A 19,800-nucleotide genomic window follows, 5' to 3' on the forward strand; every position below is an offset into this window, starting at 1 on the left:
ATTAGGAAATAGATGTTGATGAAAGCCCTTTGAAAATCTTTTTTTATAATTAATATCCACACTTGGGCCGGGAGGTGGGTTTACTCATGTTAAGCAATTCTTCAAAGATACAAAAGTTCTGTCTCGGGTTTGTAGGGCTATGCATGGGGTTTTTGTTGTTATGTGTAGGGTCTGTGGGGTTGCCTAGTGTGTTATGTTACTCTAAAAGGGCATTCTCATATATTTAGCGTGAATTCCAAATGATCATATTCTTAGGTACAAGATTCGATTTATGTAGAATGTAATCAATGCACGACTACATTCCTGCTGCTTGCTATGCCTCACGGCTACATGAACGTGTGTTGACCATCATAATATGTGGTGGGAGCTTTGCACGGGAGAGAAAAAAAGTTAGACATTTGCACTTGCTTGTTACCCTGGGGTAAATACTAATTTTCACAGCTCGTGAGTGTGAGAGAGGGCCCGCGCTGTGAGAATTTGGACCCATTTCAAAGGTTGGCTGCTTAAGTTAAGAGCATAAAAAACAGCAACAATAAGTTTATTGCGCAACTTCTGGGCCCCTGCTCTCGCGGCTGCTTCCCCTGCTTCTTCTTCCCTTGCAATACCCAACTTGGAATTCCCTCCCATCGTCTCTTTTCCCAAGCTCTTACACATCTTGCTCGATTCAAGAAATGCTTTGCACTCTTTTATTTCTCACAACTTTGATAGTGCTGTTTATGTTGCTGGCCGTTTGACGTTTTGGGCCTTTGGGCCCGCGCTGTCGGCGCTGGCCGCGGCTAGCGCACCTGGCGCGTCGCATGCGGGCGTTGACATCTGGGGAAAGAAAGAAAACAGCAGAAAGAGTGGAGGGGCATTTATTTTCTTTCTCTTGGGAAAGAGGGGGCAACCGAGGCCCCTACGTGGTGATGTATGCGGCGCATATGTGCAGCTTGCATCAGCCGTGTGGTGTGCCTGGCCCGTTGCCTGCCCTGCGTGTTTGCTGCCACGAGGCAGTGTGTGATGGGCAGGCCGTGTTGCATAACTAACGGCTCACTATGTTTACGGAACTGCCGTCAGTTCCCCCCCACCCCCTCCACCCCCCACCACCCCGCGCTCCTCCCGTGTATGGTGGAAGGCCGAATATGCGACGTCAGCGCTAAAGGAGCGATAGATGGGACCTCGGAGAATGTTGATGCCTGCTGCTGCTGCTCACGTGGCCTGTGAATGTGGCATATGTGTGCGTGTCCTATACGTCTGTGTGTGGAATTGTTGTGTGTGTTGCCTCCATGTGCGTGTGTATTTGGTTGTTCATGTATGTGTGTTTGCATGCGTGTTTATGTGCGTGTGGGGAGCGGGAGTGTAGTAGTTAGACCACTGCTATACTCACCTGGATTCAATGCATAGCCTCCCCTTACGCCAGTAGCGAGTGTCATCTGAACCTGCACTGGACCCCTTTGCATGGTGCGGTGTGTAAACATCAGCACTGTTGGTGAGACAAAGGTGGCCGGGTGTGCTGCTGACCACAAAACCTACTCGTGCACTGCTGGCCTTTATAGGTGCTCGCTCAGTCTTTATGGCTCTGCGGGGATCTTTATCTCGGCGTATGTGAGTGCATGTGTGCATGTGTGTGTGCGGTAGTGTCGCAGTTAGCGCGCGCTGTTAAGAACCCAGCGACACGAGTTTGATTCCCGCTCACGTCCCACACCAGTGACGATTATTTGAACCGATCCTGGGCCTCCCCTGGGTCGATTCAGCCTAAAATGAGTATCTGGTGCTGTGTGTAAACATCGCCACTGGGGAGACAAAGGCGGCCGGGCGTGGTGCTTGGCCACCAATCCCCTCATGTGTTGTACCGGCCTTCATAGGTGATCGCTAACAGCACTTTTCCAAAAGTCTCTAAAAGCTATACGGAGGATCTTTATCTTGTGTGCACAAAACAAGTTCATGGGGAGGTGGACCCAGAGAATGAATTAGTTCAAAAAGGCATTGTAGTATCATGGGACCTCCTTTGCCAGTACCAAAATATATGTAGTATATTTTCCACTTGTTGCAAAGGGAGTAGAGGTGGACGTTGGTGATGAAACATCTACATTTTATTGAGTGTGTTAATGTAACAACAATAATAACACTTAAGTTGCACCCGTAACGTAGGGAAGCGTCTCGGAGCACGGCTGTTTCGCCTATTCGCTAGGCTCCTCCTGAAGCCGCCCACTGGCTGACTTGCCAACCTTAACACGGGACCCAACGTTGCTGATCAACTCCCCACCATACAAAATAAGACTGTCTATTTAAATCTACGGATCTCTATGCGAGCCTTTGAGTACCTATGTAAGTCTATGGACCTCTGTGTGCATAAATTGATCCCTATGCTAGTGTGAAATCTCCACGATATGCACCAGGCTGCTCCTGAAGCTGACCACTGGCTTGCTCGCCAACCTCGGCATAAACATATAGATATTGATGATCCACTCCCCGCAGTACGAACCAAGAATGGTTCTGTTTTCGGGTCTATAATGTGGATTCTTGATACCGAAATGCCTTGGCCTGACATAACAGAGCAGGCAGGAGTGTGGCTCCTTGAGAATGTTGGGTGGAGCGCGACCGTGAACTGGCAACAATGTTGTTGTGTGGCCACATTCAACCCCCGGTAAGGTCAAGCCACAGCAAACAGCGTTAAAAAAAAAACGGGCCGCCCACGCACGGCAATTGCTCGGTGGCCGAGAGGACTGTTCACCGGCAACCTCCTCCACCTTCTCAAAGGGGCTAGCAAACCACCGGGCCAGCAAATAGTAAATTCCCCCATCAGTGGAAAAACACAGGTCCCGTGACTCCTGCTTTTGTTAGTTTTGTTTTTAGGATGGCACTCGTGTATAGATTTATCCCCCCACCCTCCCCCTGGAGTGATTCGATGAATTGTAAATGACCACCAAAATGTATTCTGATAACGAATTTGCTTTAAACAATAACGAGGTCGGCCCGGGTAATGTTGTGCTGTTCACTTACGAGAGGGAGTGCTGGAAGCCCACTTACCGAGCCATCTTGGTGTTGGAGTGGCCCAGTAGCACTGCCTGTAGGAACATGTAATTTTACATTATTATTCCTAAGCTTGTTTACCCAGGAAAGCCTCGCTGAGTTTCAGGATTCTTTCAGGAGGATCCTGAAAGTTGTTGGAGTCAGCGGCGATGGTGCTCAGTGTAATCTCAATTGAGTATTTTACAGGTATGTTTTTTACATTGGGATGTTTGACCAATACCAATTATATTGTGTTTTTTTTTTTCAACTCTGGGAGGAAACCAGAGAAACCCATGAAGAACGGGGGAGAACATACAAACTATACTCTTTATACATACAAACTGCACACAGGAAGGTGCCAGAGTCGGGAATTGATCCCAGTTCCTTCTTGCTGCGAGGCACAAGTGTTGCCACTGTGCTGCCGCCATGGCACCAGATACTTTATTTCACAATATTATTTTCAGCAAGCCCCTTAATGCTCGGCAATACGGGGGTGAGCTCGGTTCACAAACAGAACCAGCCCGGTTCCCACTTCGTAGAAACATGGCGCGCGTGGTTTTTTGTTGCCATTGATCTCAGTGCCAGACCTCCAGCGCCAGCTTGGTTTAGTCACCGCACGCGGGCACCATGAGGTGGTTGAACCGTTGCATGAGCGAGGAGGAAGCCATGGGAAATGAAAATTCAGCCTCGGTTATCATGTGAGATTTCACCGCTGAGCCCCGTTTGATTTCACGAGCCAGGACTGCAGATGTGGGAATCGGCTGTGTGTGCGTGTCCGTAGTGGATCCAGGGGTTGGGCGGCAGTGCCTTGAGGCCCCAACATTTTTTATTTTATTGATATTTACCAGAGAACAGACATTGAATGTTATAAATGTAGAGCCCTATTTAAAGAGCGTGAATGAAGATCGCATCGTAATTGAACACATAGTCACGGGTACAGGCAAGTAATCGTGCAAGCTAAAGCATTTGTGGACAGGATTTTAAGAGTTTGCACAAACTCTCCTTTGATGTTCATCACTTAAATGAGGCTCTTATTCTACCGCCGCTATTTAGATCTCACTTCAAAGTGTGGGGCACTTCAAAGTGAGTGACGTAAGTAGGGCCACAGAGTTGCAGGCGCATCTCTGCTCTGTCGCAGTCCAGAAACTCTTCAGTTGAGGGCGCTTGTCAGAGAGGACAGTTTGGTCCTCGAGAGAGCGACTTGACCAAACGTTGAAGCATGCCGAAAATATTTCCGTGAAAACAATATACCACACACGAGATGTTGTACTGCAGGGATGACCAACCTGTAACACACCGAGCCCAAAATTACCCATATATTGAGTTTTTGCCACAGGACAGGAGGAGACATTTATTGTTCTTTGCTACTGCGATAGTACGTTCTACCCCTTCGATAGAGCCACATGTGGTGGATTGAAGAGGCCAGTTGGCCACCGCTGCTGTATAGGAACCGTGGCTGTGCTTTGTTGATAGAGATGCAGTCAGTCCTAGGCAGAGGAGAGAAGAGGAAGGTGTTGAGGCTGGACTTGAATAGTAGCTGGGAATCCACAGCAAGGGTGGCTGTTGGAAAGTAGTTTAAGATCTTGGGGTGGAGGTAGCAGAGCAGAATGAGTGACCTCCCACCGAGTGAAGGGTGATTGGAGGGACTTGACTGCAAGCCTTGGTTGACATTGCCGAACCACACATCGCGCATATCAAACAATATTCAGGCCCCATGTACAGCGGAAAGCCTTGGACACAGGACCTGGGGCTGCAGGGCTGCGCTAAGTGGTGGTCAGCAGAGGACAGTGCCGCAAAATACATCAGACTGCGCTGCTGCCACATCTGTGCTCCCCACCTTCACGTTAATTTTGTTTAACAGTGAGAACTCGGGAGACAAGGATAGTCTCGTTTGCGTAAGTGATCTGGGTTAGCGTCCTTCATCAGCCTGCATTGACCAAAGTGGTGAAGTATGGTCAAATATAACCCTTCGGACTCACATGACATGAGGAGTCCTTTATTCAGCAGTGAAGTGACAGGCTATAATCTATAGGTGTGCGTGTTGGATTGAAGTGGGTGGGTGGGAGATGATGATGTACTCATTCGTGGCCACTGCACTGGCCTGGATATCCGACAAACAGCGTGAATTGCCATGCCGGTCATTGTCATTGACCCTGCCTGTCGTGCACTGCCTAACATTTTTATCCTGCGTGCGTGTCTCTGCGTGTCTGTCGTGCAGATGGTCGGGCAGTTTGTGGCACGAGCGGTGGCCGACGAGGTCCTTCCTCCAAATTTCTTGGAGAGCCACAAGGGCAAGGTGGACTGCCCACACGCCAGGTGGGCAAGGCCGCGGTGCCGCCCAGGCGCGCCTTCCTCTTACCTGGCCGGGCTGCGATTGCTAGACAGCTGGTCACATGTCCTGGCAACTAATGCTAACCAAATAGCCAACGAGGCCCTAGTAAGAGCCTAACCCTAACCAACTAGTCAGCCAGCTTACTAGTACTAGCTCTACCCATAATCTTGAACCAATTCGCCAGCTTTCCACTACCCCTATCCAAAAAGCTAACCAATTAGCCAACCAGCAACTAGGACTAGCTCTACCCCTAACAATTACCAAATAGCCACCCTTGTCACGAGCTCATGCCCGAAAGCTAACAAACAATCTGCTTGTAGTTAAACCAGTCTCTTGGGAGTAGCGAGTTGATGGTCCCAGCTGGGTCACCGATGGCTGCGCTAAATAAACCATCGCAATAATGTTGTGGTGTTAATTTTTTTTCAATAAAACTGGAAATGTTCTTGTTATATCGACATTCCACAAACGCCCTTTGCAGGGCATGTTAACAGTGAGCTCATGTAGTTAAGAGGGGGGGGGACTATCGAAAGGATATTCCAAAATGTGATGTCATTTTCCAGCACCTTTCTGACACAAGGTGATGCCATGTCATCTTTCCAAATAAGATTTCGTCAACTCATGACATGACAGAAATTGAGCGGCTGGAATTAAATAGAGCGTGCGTGTGTGTGTGTTGGTGAGAGCGCGTATTTGTGAGGTCGACTTCATAAGCGATCACTCGCAGCACTTGCCCCAACAGTCTATTTATGCTATACGAGAGAGCTTTGTCTTTGTGTAAGTGAGAGGGCTCGTTTGTGTGTTTATGTGATTGCCTGGGCAGACGTGAAGATCCGTTTGTCTGGTCCTGTGAATCGGACGTTAGGCACGAGTCGCTGAGCGCCCACACAGCCTTTAGTGCAAAGGCGGAAAAAAACCTGAGCTCGGCAATTTATTAAAGCGGCGTTGTCCGTGTTGTGCCGAGAGTGCCCATGGGTTGGGAATGCACGCGCTTGCCACGTGTATCGTGTGTTTTTGTCTTCCCGCACATGTTATTACAATTGCGTGTTCTTCATCACGAGGCGAAGTGTCCGTTGAGAACTCTAGCCAAGCGGCGCGTCATCCTTTAGAAGCAGGATATCAACAACTGCTGAAAGACCGTCACGTTACTTGCTGGGAGCGCTGCACTTTCCCATGTGCCCTGCGACACTTTTTGTCCAGTTTAGTGAAAATCTCAAATTGAATGCGATGGGTTTTTGTTGTTCAGTAATTGGGTGACCAGGTTGGAACCATCGACTCACTGCACTGGAGAACCATTTGCCACTCGTTTTGATGTCTAGTCAACCACACACGGGTTCATGGTGCAGGACAGCGATGGTCAGTCTCCCAAGCTCTGTGACGAACCATCCTTGTCGATCTCAACAGGCTCCACGAGCCACCAGATAGCTATGACATAACAATTACCCGGATGGATTTAACCCTGTAATTTACTGTAATAATAATGATTATAAACAATTTATTACGCACATTTCGCAAATGGAATACAATCGAGGCGCAGGAACTAGGCACTCACAGTACGATGTACTAGCGCCATCTGTTGGTAGAAGTTATTTTTACTGTAATTATTTCTAAGGGATTTGCCATCAACATTAACGAGAATTGTCTGCTTATGATGTCTGTGTTTGTTCTGATTTGTCCTGAGATCCATAAACAAAATGTTTAGCAATCCACCCGTGGATCACGATCCACGTATTCCCCACCACCGATGCAGGAGTGTCTTACCAGAGCTCGCAGTATGCTGTACAGTCGACATTAATGACCCCGTGACCTCATTCATAAAAAAAATACATTACTTTGTTCTTATGTCTTCTTTACACCAGCCAAAATATGGAATTATAACTGTGACGTAAAAATGTAGATTTTAATATCGTTCAGGTCTTTGTGAGGGAGAGTAAGCATCTCCTTGAGCTTCGCATGGTTCAGTCGACATTTCTGCGTGGTTGGAAATAAGCAAGGATAGCCTGTGGGCACTGTAGGGAAATACACTGCTGCTACCAATCGCAATCGTTTTTGGGTCCCAGGTGGTGCCATCGCGCGTATTAATGGCAGCAATGAATAGGAATAAATTATCGGATGGGGTTGGGGTTTAGTATTAAGAGTTAGGGTTGGGGATAGAGTCAAGGCTGCCGATTCTCCTCCAGAGGAGTTTTGAGACTCGTGTTAAATCTTGGTGTCGTTGTGCATCGTAGTGTTTGTCGTCACTGGCCCCGCTCACCCCGCGTGCCGCCGGGCGTGCAGGGCGGCGCTGGAGCGGGCTGCGGTGCTGCTGAGCATCAAGCGCGGCATCATGAGGCTCGACAATGTGTGGGGGGTGGGCGGGGGACAGCGACCCGTCAAGCACCTCGTTAAAGAGGTGCGCTGCCTACCCCTCCCCCTCGTCGCGATTGGATGATTCGCCACGAGTAGAATCGTGATCTCATTCTTTTGTTATTAGTGGGTCATGTAGAATGTATATGATGCAGAGCACACACACAACATTACAAACGAGACAGGGAGGGGAAAAAGAAACGATTCTAAAATAAGTAACGATCCCCGCGTAGGTGAGAAGTCGACAGACCAGGGTAGAGTCTGATTTGCAAGAGTGACCCGGGTCACCAAGACGACAAAGCAATCACAAAAAACCGATACCACAATGAGGCACATGGAAATTGGATCAAAAAAACCAAATAGAAATCAGAGCAATTTCCAATTTCAACAATTCGTCGCGGTTGCTCTGGGAGGGTGGTGAATTATTACAAGTGCTCACTGGCGTGCGTGCATGCGTGCGTGCGTGTAGATGACGCTGCTCCTGAAGGAGTACCTGCTGTCTGGCGACGTGAAGGAGGCCGAGCGCTGCCTGCGCGAGCTGGAGGTCCCGCACTTCCACCACGAGCTCGTGTTCGAGGTGTGCGTCCCCACACACGCTCCCACACGCCCCACCCCGCCGCTTGCGCCGCCCGCCGCTTGTGCCATGCCCGATATACCAACGATGTCGTCAGTAAATTTTCAGTTAATTTTTTGACACCCAGGTCTTCACAGCCCATTGCGATCTGAGCGCGGTGTTGAGAATTTCTCTTCTGGAGCTTTGGCCGTGCACTGCTGGGAGCGTCGTCGTTTGAACTTCGATGCCCGCAGCAGTGCGTGACAAAAGCTCGAGAAGAGAAACGAGGCAATGCGCAGCCCCAGCTGCACAAGCGCGCATGGGAATTCCGCTGCTGTGTAACGAGCAGGGGGTGGGGGGCTTTCTGGAGGTGGCATCGGCGGCCGTGTGTCCCCGTGTGTGTCGCCGTGTTCGTTCGTTTGCTCGGCTGACTGGCCCCGTGTCTCGTGTCTGAAATCTGGCGCCGTGTCGTGCAGGCGGTGGTGATGGTGCTGGAGTCGAATGGCGAGGCCGTGTCCTCCATGATGGTCAACCTGCTCAAGGTGTTCTGGGGGACCGGGGTCCTCACCCTGGACCAGATGAACCGAGTACGCGCACGCCGCCACCAGCGCAGCGGCCGCTACGAGGCGACACAACAACCATGTGCAACACGATCACAACGGCCGTTGGCTCACAGACGCAGGGATCGTTGCTAAGCGAATTCAAGCACTACTTTACAAACGCAACGATTACTACGGAAATCACACATCCATTACTCTGCATGCACAACCGTTACTTCGCACGGCCCAGCGGACCTGTGATGCACCGAGTTGTTAACATGGAAGGAAAATAGCACACACGCATGGATTCTTTAGCAATTTCCAATGTGCATTTGCACATGGCAGCATTAGTTAGCCATTATAACGTCGACCACCAATCCACACAGCAAGACGGCGTCATCACACTGCACGGGAACGTGTGATGTCGTGAGATGACGAGTCCACGGCATTGCGCCCCGCAGGGAAGCGAGGTGCGTGTCATGCGACGTTGGCCTTGGCCGAAAAGGCTTTCCCACCATCGCTGGGCTTTTATCATCATCAGGTTTTGGACTACCCCTTGACCAATTTGGCCGTTTTTTTAAAGGGCAAGTTCCTAATAGCAAGACAACCTTTTATCACTATTTGTATTGGATCTTGTTCACGAGGGTTGTCGTGATCCACCGCTGCAGACCAACGGAGTGAATGCAAACAACGAGTAAAGATGTGCTCACAAACAGCAGGAATCCCATCCTGCATTTGAATGTTGTGATGGGCTTTCTCATCATTTAAAGAAAGTGGTGGCGTTAAATGTTGTTGGAAAGCATTGCAAATCGATGCGACTGTGAGTGGTGTGTTAACCGTGTTTGTGCGTGTGTCAGGGCTTTGAGCGCGTGTTTGGCGAGCTGCCCGACATCAGTCTGGACGTGCCACGTGCGTACGCGCTGCTCGAGAGGTTCGTGGAGAGCTGCTTCCAGGCCGGCGTCGTCACCAAGCTACTGCGCGACCGCTGCCCCATCAGGTACCAGCACACCGGTCCCCCATGCCCCCCCCCCCCCGCATTATCCGCTAGGTCCCCCATGCCCCCCCCCCGCATTATCCGCTAGGTCCCCCATGCCCCCCCCCCCCCCGCGTTACCTCTAGGGATAAATGTTGTTTGGGAGCTCTCTGAAGTTCTTCATTATGATAGGGCGCCTCCTTTATGTTTGAGCATCTCGGAACCCTTTACGTTGCGCTCCGTCTCAAACATTCGAAAAGGCGGCACCCCCAAGCGGACGCTATCCCTGTGCATGCACACAGCGACTGCTCTGGCCTGCAAGTGGGCATTCATCTGCGGCCAGTAGGGGACCATGATTGCTACTGTGCGTGATAGTAACGGAGTAATTTTCAGTGTAGATTTTCACATTTTCTAAATTTAGCCCATGACGCACTGGCCTACTATTCTTTGAATGACGCCAGGGGATCTTTAACATCCACAGTGAACCAGATGGCACGTAGTATTTTTATGGTTAATACACAGCGGTAATAATTATGCTTGTGATGAACACGTCTTGTGCGTGACACCTGTGCCTGAACGTGTGGCGTGCAGGGGCCGCAAGCGCTTTGTGAGCGAGGGAGACGGCGGGAGAGTGAAGCAGGAAGCCTTCTAGAGTACGGACTCCGAGCGGATCATCGGCACAGCCTCCTCCCCCCTCCCCTCCCTCCCTCGACCTACCCCCCACAACCTCCCCCCCCCCCCCCTGCCGCATCACCGGACCACACCGCCCGGGACTGCCCGGTTTCCAGTGCTCACTCAGCGACTCCCTAGAAACTGCTAAATATCTAAATATGAGTCCTCGTCACGTCGAATTTGCCGCACGTGTTCATTTCTCCCGTTGCCCCTTGGTTGAGCCGTGGGCAGTTGTGACTGTCGGCCAGGTGGCCCGGGTGGCTCGAGGGTCGGGCTGCCGACAAGGCACCGTCGCTGGGTTTCTCACTCGGGATCGAAGGCAGCTGAGCTGCCTTGCGATGAGGCGTAGCGAGTTTACGGTCTCAGCCCGGTCACTGTTTACCCCACACACAAAAAACACTTTTACATGGTACTTAAACTTAATTGGGATAAATTCCAGCTCTTGAGAATTACAATATTTGACATTGCTGTGTTTCCTAGGTTACGTCGTCCAACTGAAAAGGGAAAATGAGAGTTGGAAACCCGTGGCAACGTCACCACGGGCGCCACGGCCAACAAACGTGCACAGGCGGCAAATTCCGAGTGAGAGTTGGGTCCGCTAAGTTTTTGTTTAAATCGTCGGAGAGACTGTGTCCGGCGTGGCTCTTGCACTTAATTCGAGATGAATCTGTGTCCGTGTGGAAGGCGGCAGCAGGGCAGGCCTCGGATTGGCGAGCCCTCTCGGGAGGGCGACAGCTGTACCCGGCTCCACGTGTGGGCTCGTTTATGCTTCCCTCGCAAATTGCAACGTTTTGTGCCTTGACCCCCCCTCCCTAGCCACTTCTTGATGGAGGAGTTGTAAATCTTTATAATGAGCCCAATGTCCCTTTCACGACCCCACTGTGAACTCTCAAAAGTGAGAACGAACCGGAAGCCAACGAGGTATTGGGGAGGACGAGATTGCCGAGTGAAGTGTCGGTAGAAGGAGTTCGAGTTAGGATCGTAGCTAAAGTTACAAGCTGATTGGTCTGGAACTCTTTCCCCCACCCAGCCTCCATACACGACCGCTTCCTTCTCCCCGTTGATGTTCACGGCACCGCGTGTTCGCGGGTCACCCTCCACGCCCATTCCGGCATGGCGAGTCGAGTCGGGCGATCTGGAAATGAAGGAACGCTCTGCCTGAGGCTCGCGGGGCCGGGTTTGCGGCCACCACTGCCGTCGCCACCATTGTACGCGGGCATTTTTTTTATTTGTTTTTGGCAGAGATGTATTCGTAGTCTTGAATCTGCCAACTAAATTCTGGTCGATGTTATTGCCACCAATGGGGGGGGGACCCCTGTTTACCAAAATCGGAGCCGCCATTGCGAGGATAAGGTTCCTAGGTAGTCGTTGAAACGTTTGACTGGTGAGGTCTGCTGTTGCCTCTGTCCACCCAGGAGTGAAGCCGTACAACCCGCGGTTGCCAGCTGGTGGTGGAGTAAAGTGTGGGTAACTCCCACGTCTTCCAAACCCAGTCTTGAACGGGACATTTATAAATTTGGTAGAGGGGGAGGTGTCTCCACGCACGCACACAGCGGTGTGTTGGGGCGGGCTTTCCCTCTACTCCTTCGAGGCCATGATATGTTAAACACTGCCGGGAGGGGAAGTAGAGCGTGCATAGACTTGTGTAAACCCTCCCTCGACAATTGACGGTGGAGGTGAGACAACTGCCAGTCGCTAGGCACGATGGGGGGCGTCTCGCTGTGTGGTGTGGACGCAGGCACACCGGCAGGAGGGCGGAATATGGGCCGCCCCCGAATCCCAGGCCCCCTCTCCCAGCAATCCCGTGTGTTACGCGCAACCCGAGGGCGTGCTGCCAGGCCCTGCTGTACCCATTCACACTCGCAAACTGATTTTACCGTCGTACGACAATTTCGTGCGCATCAGCCCTTAACGGGGAAAACATATTCACGCCAGGGCGTTTGTGAATGTACGTGTATAAAGTCGGGTGTAAAAAAAATAAGAAAAAATGAAAAAAGGTAAAAATGTAAAAAAAAGCTCCCTGAAGTTTATGTTTCCCTTCAGGCTATTTTTTTATGGTGTTAGTTTTGTATGTTGTCATCGCTTGCGCTTATCAAGGGGGGTGGGGGTGAAGCTCGTGGAGGGCGGTGGCGGCGGCGCCCGTGGTGGTGGCCGCCACCACCACGGGCGCCGCCGCTCCGCTCTGTTGGCCCACGTCGAGGGCAGCGGCAAGACTGACGGCTCCTTCGCGTCCGGGGCGGCCTGCGCGAGACCGCCGCGAAATCGCGGGGGGCCTGGCCCTTACCCCCCTCTCCTCGTCGGACGCCGCTCACTGGAGGGGGGGGGGGGTGGTGGGAGCGCCCCTCAGTGGAGGTGCGCCGGCGGAGAGAGACGGGGTAACGGTTGGTAGGCGGGTACGTTTTATTTTGTTTAAACATCTGTAGCACTAAAACAGAAAGCGCATCCCAGTTATTATTGACTGGTCCCCGCAGGGCTGAGGGGCCGAATTATCTCGAGGCCGTGACTCTTTGCGTGTCTTGGAGGGCGGGGGCTCTGCGTCAGCTCTGGGGGGCCCAGGTTGCAGCTGCAGAAGAGAGTTGGGGGTGGGGGGCGCTGGCAAGGCAGAATTTGGCTTGCGGATCGGACAACATTTACGTGAGGCTGTCCAAGTGGGTGGGCACCGACGCATCGATGCGGGTATTACAATTCATTGTTATGCTCATGATGCATGCGTTGGATCGTGTGTCATCAACTTTAAAAAATTAAAATGATAAGCTGCTGTGACAATTGGGATGATGGAAATAAACAAAACAAGTGGGACTGGAAACGGGAAACCACACAAGTCGGTGAAAACACGGCCGCAGTTTGATGGCTTATGACCCCGCAATTTCGATTTGTGGAATCTTGGGGGGTGGATCAATTGCTGCCAACCAAACGGCCTTGTTGAGTCCGTCGCCAAGTGTTACGGCCAAGACCGGGCTGAGCCGAACACTCAACCTTGTGGCTCGGCTTGGGCAAGGTTGAGCAATGGCCCAATAGTCAAAAGGACCAGCAACAAACAGCACTGTCAATTTGGGCCAAAGAGGAAGTAGCCAAGCATTGCCAATTTGACTTTGTGAACAGAAACCTCCGCTGCAGCTGCATCCAGTCAGCAGTTCTTGGGTTGCGTCTGCCCTTGGGCTATCTGTAATAAGCTTGTGTTTGTGTTGCACAGTTTCCGAAGGCAAAAATGTGAACGAGTCCAATCTATGTTGGGCAGGCGGCGCCGAGCGGCGCCGACGCATGGCGGCGAGTGGGAGAGTCCTCGCCCCTCTCCACGGCTCACGGTGGCTTCCAGATCTCATCGTCCCTCAAGCCCGGTCGTCACTCCGGGTGGGCGGGCGAGCGGGCAGGGCGATCACTCCAGAGTTAACGTCCAGCGCTCGTGGTTGGGAAGCGTTTGTAGAAATTGTCGGTGGGAAAAAACCGTTAAAGTGTGGATGGCGTGGGTGCAGTGCAACAGGCTCCGGCTGTCAGGTGAAACTTGATCAACGCCTACATCTCTACCTCCTCCCCACTAAATTGACCCGCAATTTTGCTTGTAAGTTCGAGGCGTCATCGTGACCAGAGCCACTGACGCGGCCACACCTCGCTGTACCAACAGCGCTCTCCTCGCCGCCAGATCCCGCGGCTGTACGTCTACAGTCGCTATCAGTAACAGCCCATGCTCTGTGGTACGGTTAGTGCCATGATTCTTAACACAAAGAAAACCTGCTCTCAGTGACATGTAATCATCATTGATAAACTGATTGTAATGGACATGAATTCGAGGGGTGTGGGGGGGGTGTAACGTTTCCACCACTCGTGCAAAGTCCGCAGTGAGTGGTCGGTCTTCCTGTGGCGCTTTCGCAGAATTTCACCTCGGCTCCACGCCAACGCTGAGTGCAGTGGGCTCCCCGCACTGTTCGCCCCGGACTCGGAGTACGGGTGGCGTGCATGGCCCCACGTGTGTGTGAGCGTGCGTGTCCATCCGTGCATGGTGGTGGACGGGAGGTGCGGGGAGCGGTGCTCTTTGTTCCGGTCAAGCGCTGTTACACCAACAGCGACACGGTGACGGTGACATGGCTACAATTGGAAATGACCAAACCTGCTGTCCATCCAGCGTTACCCTCAACCCTACCTCTGGCCCTGAGCGCAGCCCACGTTGTGTTCACTGTTGGTGTTGACGGCACAGCCGCCGTGTTTAACTTCTGAGTTTTCCCTTGGGAGGGTAGGGGGGTGGATTGACGTGAACCGTGGTTATTGTCGTCGTGGTGGTGGTGTGCTCGTGGAGGAGGGAGGAGGCGAGGCGCGATGCCGATAACGACGCTTCTGTCCGTGCGATGATGACCGCGTCGAGACCCTGACCAAACCGAAGCGAACCCTCCCGGCTCTGTGCCGGAGTGAGAAACTCAAATAAACGCGTTGAAGTAAAACCGGACGCATCCGCTGCTTGTTCATGCCAACAACGCGTGCACTCAGTCTCTCGGTGACCGTCGAGTTGAACCTGGTGGGAAACCTCTGCTCTTGTGCGCCAAACGCGGCCCACAGCGACATTTCATAACGCCCCCCCCCCCACTGCATTTTTCACGACCCGCAGCCACAAAGCCTACAATTGCAAAGCGGCCGCAAATATTTACCGTCGCTACCAGCCTCTTAGCTGCACTAATCGGGTAAATACAACTAAAGGGGAAAATATTTTTGCCCTGGCAACACTTGACGGTTTTAGCACTTGCAGTCACGAAAGCTTCAAATCTAGAATTGACAAAGGTGGGTCCGTGTTTCACGTGTCGCCCGCTAAAGGAAGTCACGTTAAATAATCAGTTAAATGAAGACACGTGACTCAAACAGCTGTGCTACACACCCAGTGAGACTGAACAGCTCATTCAAAGCTGCGTTACACAGCGCACGAACGCTCCCGTACGTTCCAATTAATCACTGCCGTGATGGTGGGCGTTCTTCTGGAATGTGAATACGTTTCAATAAGGTGGTTGCATCTTATCAAACAACTTGTGGCCGACACCCAGCCCAAGTGTGTAATTCCAAGAGCTCATCTCATGCCCCTTTACACTTTAGAGTGAAAACCCAGCTCGCAAAAAGGTATTCTCACCACAAACACCACGATGGTTGTTTTATTTTCCCTCGGCAAAAACCGGTTTGACCATGACCTCTTACGAGACCCGGCTTCTCCTCGTGAGCGATTAACAGGACGGTCGCCCTCTGGTGGTCAACACAAGCATTGCAGTACATTGTCCTTAAACGCTCGTGTGTTAACTTAGACGACATTAATAAACATCCTTCAGCAGATTCCTGTCCTTGTGTGTTTGGACACATCGAGGCAACAAGGCGCAAAAGGAGGCCCAAGGAAAACACGAATCGACATCCTCATGAGAGCATTGCACAGAGATGGAGCACACAGACCGCAGCGGAGGAGGGGGCACACACGGCCGGAAGTTAGCCACGAGATTCTGCAGCCACCACGCACCAATCTGGCGGCGTCGCCAAGCCCATAACGTCAGCTGGTGCAGTCAAAAATTGTTAGTATGTCCTTCTGTTCTACATGGGTTTACTCGCATAGCTAAACACCCACACGCAGCAGAAGTGGTATTGGCCAAACATGCCAGTGCTGAAAAAAATACCTGCAAATTATTCAACTGGGATTACGATGACAATCATCGATCGCTACTGCAAACACTTGGCAGGGTTCTCCTGCAAAAGTGGTGAGACCCAGTGGGGCTTTCCTGGGTAAATATGCGTGAGAATAGTCAGAAGTCGACGTTTACATCCGGGTTTATTAACATCGACTTGAAGTCGATAAACAACCCCTGAACATGGCCAGTGCTGACCGGCCAAGTGCAGTGAGCTACGAATCACCCCACCCCAATTAAATCCCCATCAGCCAAGGCAACAGCGACTGGACGCCTGCCAGCGAGGACCGGTCACCCCACAATGGCCACGGTGACCAACACCTCCGCCCCAAATCCTCGCAAGATCCAGGCGCTGCTATGCAGCCCCACGGCGTCGTGCGGCCGGCTGGGCAAGCGGGATTTGCTCACTCGCCGCCGGATGCCAGTGCGGCCTCGTGTTACCAACACCACCTGCGGGGAAACGCGGCCCAGGTAGCTGCGTGGTAGCTGCATTAGCCAGGCTGCATTAGCCAGGCTGCGTGTGCTAGGCCGCCCAACACGAGGTGTAACCTCAGTTAAGGAGAACACATTTGAATATCGCTGGCATGGCATCCCTGGCGCGTCAGTGCAGTAGCAACGCCACCAGTGTGCTCACGCACTGCCCTTGATATCTGTAAAGGATTTGTCTCTCACAAATACGTTTCAAACGTGTTGGGCCAGCTCATGACAAGCAGCCTGGGTGTGTTTGTGTTAACCTTCAATACGAGTCGGTCACTGGGTTCAACATCATCCTTTTACCGTACAGCAACGACGTCGTTTTGCTCGAGCAAACGCCAATCGTGTAAAGATCGTGAACTCTGAGATAGCGTCACGAGAGGGAGCTCCCGGTCGGGATGACAGACTCTCGGTCTGCTCTGCCACACGCTTGCGGCTCATCCTCCTGCTGCCACTCTTGCTCCTCCATCGTGCTCCTGCTGCTGCTCGCTCTGCTCTTCCTGCTGCTGCTGTTGCTTCTGCTACTGTTGCTGCTGCTGCTCGCTCTGCTCTTATTGTTGCTGCTCCTGCTGCTACTACTGGCTCTACTCTTCCTGCTGCTGCTCTTGCTGCTGCTCCTGCTGCTGCTCTTGCTCCTTCATCATGCTGCTGCTACTGCTGCTGCTCGCTCTGCTCTTCCTGCTGCTGTTGCTTCTGCTGCTGTTGCTGCTGCTACTACTGCTGCTCGCTCTGCTCTTATTGTTGCTGCTCCTGCTGCTACTACTGCTGCTCGCTCTGCTCTTATTGTTGCTGCTCCTGCTGCTGCTACTGGCTCTACTCTTCCTGCTGCTGCTCTTGCTGCTGCTCCTGCTCTTGCTCCTTCATCATGCTGCTGCTACTGCTGCTGCTCGCTCTGCTCTTCCTGCTGCTCCTCCTCTTGCTTCTGCTGCTCCTCTTGCTGCTGCTCCTGCTGCTGCTTCTGCTGTTCCTGTTGCTGCTCTTGCTGCTGAGCGCTGCGCACCTCCTGCTGCGCGTCGCGCTGCAGCTGCTCCATGCGCTCGAGCGTGAGCGACTTGAGGGGCAGCAGCTTGGGCTTGCACATGGCGAGACTCGGGGAGCCCTCCACGGACAGCTGCCCTGCTCCGCCACAGACAGACAGGCGGACAGACAGGGGGCGACACACGCACGCTGCGACACCATGACTCGGAACCGCGACCTCCGCATCGGACAACTCTCGGCACCGGATGCCACGGGGGGATTAAGCCTCGAGGGTTCCGACCCGGTACCGTGCCAGCAAATCGGATGAGCGTGCAAGAGGCGGATAAACCCCTCTCTAGCAATGGTGGCGAGCAGAGTGGGGTGCTGTGAACGTAGAGCCCCCACACACCGCTGGAGACACGACTAGAGGCGGGGTCCCTCGGCCCAGGGGATGAGCGGCTGAGCGCTCCCCGCGGGCCTCTCCTCACCTTGCTTGGGCAGCACCTCCTTGAACATCTCCCTGCGAGACGCGCCGCCGCCTCCTCCGCTGCTGCTGCTGCACCGCCAAGCGGCAGAACTGCGCGGTGTGGGAGTGCCGCGTGGTGAGGTGTTGATGGCTCTCCTTGTGCAGCAGTGGTCCCTGTGGTGGTATTGGTGTTGCTATATTGGTGGTGTAGTTGTGGTGTCGTTGTTGTGGTATTGGTGTAGTTATTGTGGTATCTGTGGTGGTTGTATTGGTGGTGTTTGTTGTATTGGTGTAGTTGTGGTGGTTCTTGCCGTTGTCTCGCGGCTACCACCGTCTCTCGCGCGCGCACGGATTGGCCAACACCCGCCACGTGACGGGGAGGGCACGTGGCGGCTTCGCCGCGTGATTGGTGGAGATGATCCGAAACTCCTCCCTCCTCCATGGCGCGCCCCGTTGCCGTGGAGACGGTGGCGCGCGCCGTCCCTGAGGGAACAGCGGCCACGTGACGCGGCCAAAGCGCGGGAAATGGATTCGGATGGTGACGTCACCGAGTGGGGGGGGGGGGGCAAAGCGCTTTAAATTCTCTCCCCCTCGCAATGTTACAGTACAAATATAAAATGATAATTGTTTTTCTACCCTTTTATCTGGCAACAAAACTGACACTTTTTTTTACGAGGAATCATGTTTGCATTGGCCACAATACCTGCAGTCGGAATGCACCTTTTGGCGTCATCTGGTCCAACACCATGTGAGACTAGGCTCTAAGAAAAGCTGTCTCGAGTGTGGACCAATCAACTTCAAGGACAGTGCATATCATGATCAGAGTTGTGTTTTTGTTTGCATTCCGACCGCAGGTATTGTGATCAATGCAAACATGATTCCTTGTAAAAAAAAAAATGTGTCAGTTTTTTTGCCAGATAAAAGGGTAAAAAACCAATTATCAAATTTTGCTACTGGCAAATGAGGTTGCAATGGGGTTAAAATATAAAATCGGTGACGTTTCGGGCAATTGCCCTTCTTCATGGCATGTAGAGAGGCCAGTAGATAGACAGAGTGGCGGTAAGACTTGAAAACTGCATTTGGGGCCTGAGGAGAATGACATCTAAAACAAGTTTCCTGATGAACAGTTCTTACATTGGGGTACGAATTAGCTCCGGGCAGTCGGCAGTGATGGGTCTACAGGACGTGGCTTGTCAAGTTGATCTCTCCGAGTTTCCCCAAATCTCCGCCTGGGTCACGCCGCACAGACGGCGCCCACTCCCCTCAGCCACGGCGAGTGCGCGTTGGCGATGTCCGCCCACGGCTTCGTGTTGTTTATTAGATCAGCGTCGTCCCCTTACAGACGGAGCGGGGGCGAGGAGCGGGGGTGGGGGACACGTGGAGACAGCTCCACGTGGAGACAGCTCCACGTGGGAGACACGATCCACGTGGAGACAGCTCCACGTGGGAGACATCTCCACGTGGAGACAGCTCCACGTGGGAGACATCTCCACGTGGAGACAGCTCCACGTGGGAGACACAGAGACAGCTCCACGTGGGAGACAGCTCGACATGAGAGACAGCTCCACGTGGGAGACAGCTCCACGTGGGAGACAGCTCCACGTGGAGACAGCTCCACGTGGGAGACACAGAGACAGCTCCACGTGGGAGACAGCTCGACATGAGAGACAGCTCCACGTGGGAGACAGCTCCACGTGGAGACACAGAGACAGCTCTGCGTGGGAGACACAGAGACAGCTCCACGTGGGAGGCGCGATCCACGTGGCGACTGGGGCTGGGGGACGGCAGCGAGCCCGAGACTCGGATGCCCAAACACAAACGAGCACCGCTTTGTTGGAAGAAGTCCACACTGATC

At 52.7% G+C, this 19,800-nt stretch overlaps 2 protein-coding genes across 2 annotated transcripts in view; one reads left to right on the forward strand and one right to left on the reverse strand.

Annotated features, from left to right (window-relative positions):
* PDCD4 (programmed cell death 4) overlaps window positions 1-12,533 on the forward strand; it is a 31,323-nt gene extending 18,790 nt beyond the window's left edge. The window contains exons 7-12 of the mRNA XM_078855236.1: window positions 5,210-5,307; window positions 7,598-7,712; window positions 8,136-8,243; window positions 8,696-8,806; window positions 9,616-9,755; window positions 10,323-12,533. Of these exons, the coding sequence (XP_078711362.1) occupies window positions 5,210-5,307; window positions 7,598-7,712; window positions 8,136-8,243; window positions 8,696-8,806; window positions 9,616-9,755; window positions 10,323-10,383 (633 nt within the window). The 3' untranslated portion in view covers window positions 10,384-12,533. The remainder of the gene's footprint in view (window positions 1-5,209; window positions 5,308-7,597; window positions 7,713-8,135; window positions 8,244-8,695; window positions 8,807-9,615; window positions 9,756-10,322) is intronic.
* A 3,002-nt stretch (window positions 12,534-15,535) lies between these two features.
* BBIP1 (BBSome interacting protein 1) lies at window positions 15,536-18,620 on the reverse strand. The gene is made up of 2 exons (XM_078855238.1): window positions 17,968-18,620; window positions 15,536-17,638 (listed from the first exon to the last, which is right to left on the reverse strand). The coding sequence occupies exons 1-2, from the start codon at window positions 17,993-17,995 to the stop codon at window positions 17,397-17,399; spliced, it is 270 nt and encodes an 89-aa protein (XP_078711364.1). The 5' UTR covers window positions 17,996-18,620; the 3' UTR covers window positions 15,536-17,396.
* Window positions 18,621-19,800: the final 1,180 nt, after the last annotated feature.

Source organism: Lampetra fluviatilis, chromosome 4, assembly GCF_964198595.1.
Source record: "Lampetra fluviatilis chromosome 4, kcLamFluv1.1, whole genome shotgun sequence".
Taxonomy (NCBI): domain Eukaryota; kingdom Metazoa; phylum Chordata; class Hyperoartia; order Petromyzontiformes; family Petromyzontidae; genus Lampetra; species Lampetra fluviatilis.

Excerpts from the sequence above, each read along its gene's own strand:
- BBIP1 (XM_078855238.1), bottom strand. The coding sequence starts at position 17,995 with ATGTTCAAGGAGGTGCTGCCCAAGCAAG. Across the intron at positions 17,639-17,967 it reads GGAGGTGCTGCCCAAGCAAG|GGCAGCTGTCCGTGGAGGGC; the intron begins GTGAGGAGAGGC and ends GTGGCGGAGCAG.